Source organism: Borostomias antarcticus (assembly GCF_949987555.1).
Source record: "Borostomias antarcticus genome assembly, chromosome: 14".
In the NCBI taxonomy this organism is placed as follows: Eukaryota; Metazoa; Chordata; class Actinopteri; order Stomiiformes; family Stomiidae; genus Borostomias; species Borostomias antarcticus.
Genome location: NC_140247.1, coordinates 16,027,284 through 16,036,314, shown reverse-complemented (window position 1 = coordinate 16,036,314; position 9,031 = coordinate 16,027,284). Strand labels below are relative to the sequence as shown.

The following is a 9,031-nucleotide window of genomic DNA, read 5'->3' as shown; positions in this document are numbered from 1 at the left end:
GAGAAATAAATGTAGGCTATTTTCGCTCCATCGCCAGCTGTTGTGGACCTCCTGTGTGGAATGTTGTGGATGAGTGTTGTTTTGGAATGGGATAAGTCATGTTGTGTTGCACCTGGCCAACCATCCACCTTCCCTGGGGTTTAGTGTCATTCTCAGTGGCTTTAGGAAGAGATTAGTCATTAGACACCAAAATGGAGTAGAGGAAGCAGTCAGTCCCCTACAATTAAGTCTGTGAGTGTCTCTGTGAGCTAGCGTTCCCATTCCAGCCTCTCATAGATGGTTATTATCCCCAGAATGACAGGCTTATATTAGGCTAGAGAGGCTGGGTGTGATTAGACCGACCCATCCCCTCTCACTGCTATGTGCACTTGTTCCTCTCTCCCCTTCATATACTAGCCCACTTGATCTGTCTCTCAGCTTGTGCACTAACTCTATGAAGGAGATAGAACAAGTGCACACTTGGGGCGGGGGGAGTGGCCTCCCTCTCTCAGCAGGTGTGATTGACTCCTCCTCTTCCTGTTCCTCCTGTCTCAGCCCAGCAGGCTGGTGAAGCTGTGACCCGAGGCCACATGTGACCCCCCCTTCCACCTCTGACCGCTGATGCTCCTGCAGCTCGGTAGTCCTCCCGCCAGCAGGGGATGCCCGACCCCCCCCGGACCCTCTCCCCGATGCCCCTGGCTCTGAGGGCGTGGTCCGTGGCGTCCCTGCTCCTCCTCCACGGCCTGGCCACAACGTCGTCCACCGCCGAGCTTCCACGCCGGCCCCGGTCCGGATGCGGCGGCGACGCGGACGCCGCAGGCTGCTACTGCTCCGAGCCCACCCCGGGGGCGGGGCTGACCGTCCGCTGCAGCGACAGCGGCCTGGCCAGCGTCCCCCGGGGGCTCCCCAACGACACACGCCGCCTCTACCTGGACGGGAACCTCCTCGCCTCCCTCCCCGCCGATGCCTTCCACGGGCTTCCGCGGCTGGCCGAGCTGGACCTGTCCCGGAACCGGCTGACCGCCCTGGAGCCCGGCAGCTTCCGGGGTCTGGCGTCCTCGCTGCGCAGCCTGGACCTGTCCTCCAACCTCCTGACCACGCTGGAGCCCGGGGCCCTGGGAGGGCTCAGCGGCCAGGCCAACCTTACCCTCAACCCCTGGCACTGCGACTGCCGCCTGCAGGTAGCCGTGCCCCAGCTGGACCTGGACCCCGCCTCCCTGGCTGGCGTGGTCTGCCACAGCTCCGATCCGGAGGGGGCGGGCGCCAGGGGCGTGGCCCTGGTGACGCTGGCGGCTGAGAGGGACCTGTGCGCCGTGCTGAGGCGCACCACGGACGTGGCAATGCTGGTCACCATGTTCGGCTGGTTCGCCATGGTGATAGCCTACCTGGTGTACTACGTCAGGCACAACCAGGAGGACACCCGGAGACACCTGGACTACCTGAAGTCCCTGCCCAGCGGTCAGGCCTCCTCTCTCAGCACCGTCGTCTGATCTGCTTTGCATTCATCTAACTGTGTCTGTATCGACCAGGAGAACCTCAAGTCTGTACCCACATTTGCTGTGTAGCATCGGAATTCTGGGATTCTTTCAAACATACAGTTGAGATGGTTCTAGAATGTTCGCGGTCTTTCTTCTATCTGAAAAGAGCATTTAAATCCCAAAAGGACATTGAAGGGATTATCGGGCATTATACATACAGTACTGACCCAGGAATGCATGATGTGGCTCAGGGGGTAGAGCAGGTTGTCCAATGATCATAGGGTCCTCCTGTCCACCTGTCAGAAGTGTCCTTGGGCAAAGACACTGAACCCCAAATTGCTCCCAATGAGCAGGCTAGCACCTTGCATGGCAGCTGTCGCCATTTTGTTGAGTGAATGAACGGGTGAATGAGAGGCCATTGTATAGCACTTAAGATCAAAGTGCTCTCTAAGTGCAGTCCATTTACCATTTACCATCCTTTACAATGAAGTGACTCTAGAACAGACAGATACTGTAATTGTTGTTTTTCTGTCTGAGGGAAACCAGAAACTCTGTCTTTCCAGAAAAATGTATGTGTCTGAGCATTGGGTGGTGGCGAAACACATTTTTGTCATGTCTCCAAGAAATATGGATGCTGTGATTCAATTTCCTTGGCTCAACAAAAAAATCATTTTGCAGGCAAAATTACTTTTTTAATAGAGTTAATTTTCAAAAGTCATCCTTTACAATTAATCTCAAGCCTCAAAGCTTATTGAAGAGCTAATGCAAATATACAGAAGACATGCACAGTCCACTGTTAGGCTGGGTGCTGGAAATAAACTCATCTAGATAAGCAAAAAGGCTCAGACTGAGGAAGAGCCTCGGGGCTCCAAATGTCACTGCACTCGCATTAAAAATGCCTTTTTAACGGAAGCCATCTGGTGTGCAGAACTCTATCTTTATTGAAATGAGCTGCTTTGATCTCTCTCAATGGTGTGTCTCCCAGAATGAGGAATCCACTGTGGGGCCGAACTACACTACGGCCTCTGACTATGACACCCAGGCTATCTGTGCTGAAACGTATATCCTCTCTGGTTCTCTCTGTCCCTCTCTCTCTCTCTAGCTCTCTCTCTCTCCATCTTTCTCTCCATCTCTCTCTCTAGCTCTCTGTCTCTCCATCTCTCTCTCGCTCTCTGTCTCTCCATCTCTCTCTAGCTCTGTCTCTTCATCTCTCTCTCTAGCTCTCTCTCTCTCTCTCTCTCCATCTCTCTCTCTAGCTCTCTGTCTACCTCTCTCTGTCTTGTCTGTCTTGTCTCTCTCTATCTCTCTATCTATTTCTCTGTCTATCTCTTTCTGTGTCACACGGTCTCTGTCTGACGTGAGGGACGGATTGTCTCCAAGCTCAACATTCTGTCTCCTGATGGAGTGACCTCTGACCTCAGAGTGATGACCTGGTTGGACAGTGAGTCGCGGACGGATGAGTGTGCGGCTCCTGTCCCAGAGGAGGGGCTAAGAGCTGGCTGAGTGTTTCCTGTGATGCTCAGACAGCTCTCCGCCGGCGCTGCAGCGTCCTGGCCACCGAGGTCAGCCGGGCCACCGAGGTCAGCAGGGCCACCGAGGTCAGCCGGGCCACCTAGGTCAGCAGGGCCACCAAGGTCAGCAGGGCCACCGAGGTCAGCCGGGCCACCGAGGTCAGCAGGGCCACCAAGGTCAGCCGGGCCACCGAGGTCAGCTGGGCCACCGAGGTCAGCCGGGCCCTGCGTCTCCCTGTGTGCCGTCATCACATCATCCAGCAGCTGCCCTGCTAATGGATGCTGACCATTACTGGACACGCCCCCCAACAAGATGGCGATCCAAGTGGGATACACACACACACACACACACATACACACACGCTGATGCATTAGCTTTGGTCTTGAGCACTGATGACAATTTAAGATGGGCAGGTCTGCAATTGCAGACACATACACACACACACACACACACACTACGGATACCATAATCAGAGGAGAGCTGGTGTTATGCCTTGCTAAAGGAAACCGTTTTTTCCTGTTTGGTGTTGGTAAACTAATTTACACTGGTGTACAGTATTTACAGTACCCGCTCATATGATTGGAAATTATTGTTGATTACTGTTTTTTTGTTGTTTGTTTTTTACTGAGGTAAACAGGTCATGTAGGGACTGAACAAATCACTGATTCAGCACCATGTACTCTGTAACCTGTGATGAAACCTCTCTCTCTCTCCCTCCCTCCCTCTCTCTCCCTCCCTCCCTCCCTCTCTCTCTCTCTCTCTCTCTCTCTCTCTTTCCAACACATCTCTCATCTCACTCATTCTGTCTCTCACTCCCCCAACTCCTGAAATGCACTGCATCCTGTTGCTTGTTTTTGCCTTGTTATACACATGTAAAATAATGAGTTTAGATTATTAGTCGAAACAACTATTAATTGCTGATGCTAACGCCGGCTCTCTCTCTAGGTCATCCTCGGGCCTGAGGTCATGACCTGGCTCAGATGGCCGCACCAAGAGGGAGACGCATCACGGTTTGAATATGACAAAAAAAAAGTACTAACCAAAAAAAAAAAAATATATATATGTATGTATGTATATAATCAAGTACAAGATACAACAAGATACAAGATATGGTTCACATATAGTAGGAATGTGACCAGGGTTGAGACATACGCTGGGCTGAGACAGGAGGACAGGGTGAAGGGCGGGACGGGACAGTGCAAAGAAATCACAGTGCACATCACAGTACACTGTTATTAACAACAAACAAACAAAAAACTATATATATATATATAACCAAGTAAAGTAGAACAACTAAACTAAACCAAATAATAGAATAAGATAGTGTTTGAATGTAGTGGTGCTAATATTGTGCATCAAAGAAAACTAAATAGCTACTCTAACATAACCAAACACAAACCAAACAGGTGCCTGTAAAAGGCATCAAAAGAGGGGCAGAGCAGCAGCAAGAGCGTGAGCCCGGGCCCAGGGTCAGAACACCGGGCCCAGGGTCAGAACACCGGGCCCAGGTTAGAACACCGGGCCCAGGGACAGAACACCGGGCCCAGGGACAGAACACCGGGCCCAGGGACAGAACACCAGACCCAGGGAAAGAACACCGGGCCCAGGGTCAGAACACCGGGCCCAGGGAAAGAACACCGGGCCCAGGGTCAGAACACCGGGCCCAGGGACAGAACACCGGGCCCAGGGACAGAACACCGGGCCCAGGTCAGAACACCGGGCCCAGGGACAGAACACCGGGCCCAGGGAAAGAACACCGGGCCCAGGGAAAGAACACCAGACCCAGGGAAAGAACACCGGGCCCAGGGACAGAACACCAGACCCAGGTCAGAACACCAGGGACAGAACACCGGGCCCAGGTCAGAACACCGGGCCCAGGGACAGAACACCGGGCCCAGGTCAGAACACCGGACCCAGGTCAGAACACCGGGCCCAGGGACAGAACACCAGGCCCAGGTCAGAACACCGGACCCAGGTCAGAACACCGGGCCCAGGTCAGAACACCGGGCCCAGGGACAGAACACCGGGCCCAGGTTAGAACACCGGGCCCAGGGACAGAACACCGGACCCAGGGACAGAACACAGGGCCCAGGTCAGAACACCGGGCCCAGGTCAGAACACCGGACCCAGGGACAGAACACCAGGCCCAGGGAAAGAACACCAGACCCAGGGAAAGAACACCGGGCCCAGGGACAGAACACCAGACCCAGGTCAGAACACCAGGGACAGAACACCGGGCCCAGGTCAGAACACCGGGCCCAGGTCAGAACACCGGGCCCAGGTCAGAACACCGGGCCCAGGTCAGAACACAGGGCCCAGGTACAGAACACCAGCTCATTACCTGCAGGGGATGAGAGGCAGATTAGAATGGTCAATTAACCCTTTGAATACGACCACGTCACCGGCAAAATTGTAAAAATATCGGGAAAAAAATATATATATATTTTTTTTTTAAATCCTACATTCCAACACTTCCTGAAAGCTGAGAAACTGTGCTTTCTAGTAATATAGGGGAAATCCAATTAATATTCAGAATGTTGGCACTGTACTTAGAGGGTTAAAAATGAAGATGATCAACACTAGCCCCCAGCAGCAGGCCCCTAAATGGCACCACAGGGGGCTCTCACCCCCGAGCCTCCACCGGCGTCTCCAGCCGCCCCGACCCACCGTGCATCTCGCTCGCGCGCCTGTGCTTCCCACCCCTGCATCTGGTCTGACTGGCAGCTCCTGGAGTCTCTGGTAGTAATCGCTGTCTGCCAATGTAACTGTTAATTGCTCTTTTAAAGGGCAGCTAAAGACACCTCTACAGACAAGCCTTCGAGCGCTAGGCCGTCTCTATCTGCCACACTCTCTCCTTCCAGCTTGCCTGTTTTCCCCTGGCACTGACCTCTTTTATGTCTCTATGTTTATGTGTATTTTTTCTTTAATGTGTTCAGTTGCACATGTATGTAACTGATTGGACTCTTTTAATGTTTCTACTGTAAAGCACTCTGTGCACTCGTGCTATGAAGGGTGCTATGTAAATAAAATGTTACTTACTTACTTACTTACTTACTTACTTACTTACTTACTAAAACTGCTGGACATAATGCTTATAGGCTTTGCATATCTTGTTCATGGATTAAATATCACAATCAGAATCCGTTTATTGCCAAGCAGTTCTACAACGTACTAGGAATTTGCTTTCGGGCGAGGTGCATAACATTGAGACAACATTGGACAGGGTACAGGGACGAGACAGGACAGGGCAAAGACAGGACAGTGCAGAGGTCAAGTACCAAATGCTAGTGCAAAAAACGGATACGCTAAGAAAAAGAACAATGTACAAAAAGTAGTGCAGTCAGTGCATATACAGAGTGTAATGTGTAGGTGAGTGTGTGTGTGTGTGTGTGTGTGTGTGTGTGTGTGTGTGTGTGTGTGTGTGTGTGTGCGTGTGTGCAGTGTGATGTGTGAGTGTGGTGTGTCCTGTACATACATTCAGTATATAAATATGCATCTTTCATCATGTGTCTATTGTATTGTTTGACAGAAGTGACTGTGAGTCCTACTGCCCTGCAAACTATTTTGCCCTAGATGGAGAAAAACATTGTTTCCAGTTTAACCTCACTGACGTGCAGGCAACCACACTGACATGTAGACCACCATCTACCAATTTTAAACAAATCCAGGAAGGAAATTCAACCACACATACAACAGCAGCTAGAACACCCGGTCCACTTGCATTGCATTTCCGCACTTGGATGCGCCCTCTTCAGGCCCCTTTTACAGAATCTTCCTCCATACCTAACCTATAGAAACTATAGAACCCAGGCCTGGTACCTAGAACCCAGGACTGGTATCTTCCTCCATGCCTAACCTATAGAAACTATAGAACCCAGGCCTGGTACCTAGAACCCAGGACTGGTATCTTCCTCCATGCCTAACCTATAGAAACTATAGAACCCAGGCCTGGTACCTAGAACCCAGGACTGGTATCTTCCTCCATGCCTAACCTATAGAAACTATAGAACCCAGGACTGGTTCATCTCCATACCTAACTTATAGAACCCAGGACTGGTACCTTCCTCCATACCTAACCTATATAACCCAGGACTGGTATCTTCCTCCATACCTAACCTATAGTAAGGACTGGTATCTTCCTCCATGCCTAACCTACATGTAAAGGTTAATAATAACAGTTCTTTTCCATAAAATTATTAGAAGTCGCAAAGGTCACAAAACCTCGTACAGTAGTTTTTAAAATCCAGAAGCTGCTAGGGTCACATCAGATAATGAAACTATTTTTAAATGATTTTTTATCTTCTATCTATTATTTTGGACTGTATGATGTTCGCGGCAACAGCTGGTGTGGTCTACATCCCATAATCCTTTGCGCGCTACAATAGTTGCCAGTCATTCTGCAGAAGGAAACCAGTGTGAGTTTCAGCTTTGAGAAAATATCAGAGAACATTGAGAGAAATTGTTGACTTTGTTTACATTAGCATTTTGTTTTCATAGTTGTCTTGTTTCTCCACGTGGTCATTTCAGACAATATGAAGGAGACAACGGCAAAGCGACGTGAGAAACCCAAGGACTCCAAAGCTGACAAGCAGAAAGATGCGGGCCCCGAGCCGCAGGATGTGGAGATGCCGGAGGAAGACGCCGCTAATGCGGGAAAGCCACCCAAGGAACTCGATACACTCACACTGGAAGGTAGCTAGCTAGTTGACCATAGAGTTGTGTGATTTATGTACAAGCTAGTGAACAAATGACACGAATAACACTGCTGGCTTCTTTTCAAACGCTACCATTGAACTAGCTAGCTGGACTAGCTAATATGTTGATACTGTTGCTAGCCAACGTTTAGCTAGCTGCTAGCTACCGTTAACAACCTATTGAAAATGAACGATCAATACATCTATTGTAGCTAACGTTAACTGGTGCTAAATGACAAGCTAGCCAACAACATGCACGACCATTTCCTGACAGAGTATGAACGCTTCAATAACTCGAAATAACAAAAATCGCGATTATATTTAGCTAGTGTTAGCTAGCTGGGTGACACGTCAAAGTTACGGTAGCTGGCTGGCTAGGTAGCTAGCTACGCTAACGTAGCTAATCTAACTAATAGCAAACGTGATTTGATTCATTTTAGATAATTGCAAAATAATTATAGAGGATAATCTACAACTTTTTTTGAAGAGTAATACAAATAGAGATCAAATATAGCTTTAATGGGATTGAAATTACCTAGTGCTACTTGGATTGTTTACATCGCATGGCTCCGCATGCAACGTTACATTTGCGTAGTGAGTAGCTGAATGATCTGACTGCTCAGTTAATTTGTCAAAGTTGACTTTTGGGTGTGTGCACGGTATATAGCTCACTGCTTATTTGTTCTGGTTCAACAGTTATGTGAGGTTGTGCGTGTCTCACCTCTTCAAGAAGCACTACCAGGGTCCTTTCTCTGAAGCATCTATTGTTTTTATATTCATATTTGCTACTCTTGCACTTTGGCTTTAGCACTAGATTATGCTCTTAGTGACTTGTTTTGGGTGTTCTGGCGAGTAGTAGTGGTACACTAACTTCCTACGTTAAATGCAATTATTGTAAGTTGTGTTGGATAACTAATTGCCGTGTGTGTGCCCTGTGTGCACCTCCCTACCTCCTCCCCCTCTCCCCTGCGTTCCTCTGGCAGACATCAAGGAGCACGTGAAGCAGATAGAGAAGGCGGTTTCGGGAAAGGAGCCTCGCTTCGTGCTGCGCGCCCTGAGAGCCCTGCCCTCCACCAGCCGCCGCCTCAACCCCAACGTGCTCCACAAGGCCGTCACCGGCTTCTTCACCTCCAATGCCGCGGGGAAGGACTTCCTGCTGGGCTTCCTGGAGGAGGTGCGCACACACACACATGCACATGCTGAAACTGACTGGGTGAAACTGACCGGCCTCATATTGCCTTGCCTCACCTGAGTCCCTGTTCGGCCATAGCTGTCTAGTCTGCATCAGAGTAGATATACGCTGTCTAGTCTGCGTCAGAGTAGATATAAGCTGTCTAGTCTGCATCAGAGTAGATATAAGCTGTCTAG

The 9,031-nt window shown here is 50.0% G+C and overlaps 2 protein-coding genes across 2 annotated transcripts in view; both read left to right on the top strand.

Moving 5' to 3' along the window:
• Window positions 1-638: 638 nt before the first annotated feature.
• LOC311317441 (leucine-rich repeat-containing protein 3-like) lies at window positions 639-1,469 on the top strand (the record flags this gene model as incomplete). The annotated part of the gene is made up of 1 exon (XM_084448523.1): window positions 639-1,469. One exon carries the CDS (start codon window positions 639-641, stop codon window positions 1,467-1,469), a length of 831 nt encoding a protein of 276 aa, XP_084304649.1.
• A 5,898-nt stretch (window positions 1,470-7,367) lies between these two features.
• The window catches only part of psmd3 (proteasome 26S subunit, non-ATPase 3), a 12,664-nt gene continuing 11,000 nt past the window's right edge, over window positions 7,368-9,031 (top strand). Inside the window, exons 1-3 of the mRNA XM_084449070.1 lie at window positions 7,368-7,384; window positions 7,497-7,661; window positions 8,647-8,837. Coding sequence (XP_084305196.1) covers window positions 7,502-7,661; window positions 8,647-8,837 — 351 coding nt within the window. The 5' untranslated portion in view covers window positions 7,368-7,384; window positions 7,497-7,501. The remainder of the gene's footprint in view (window positions 7,385-7,496; window positions 7,662-8,646; window positions 8,838-9,031) is intronic.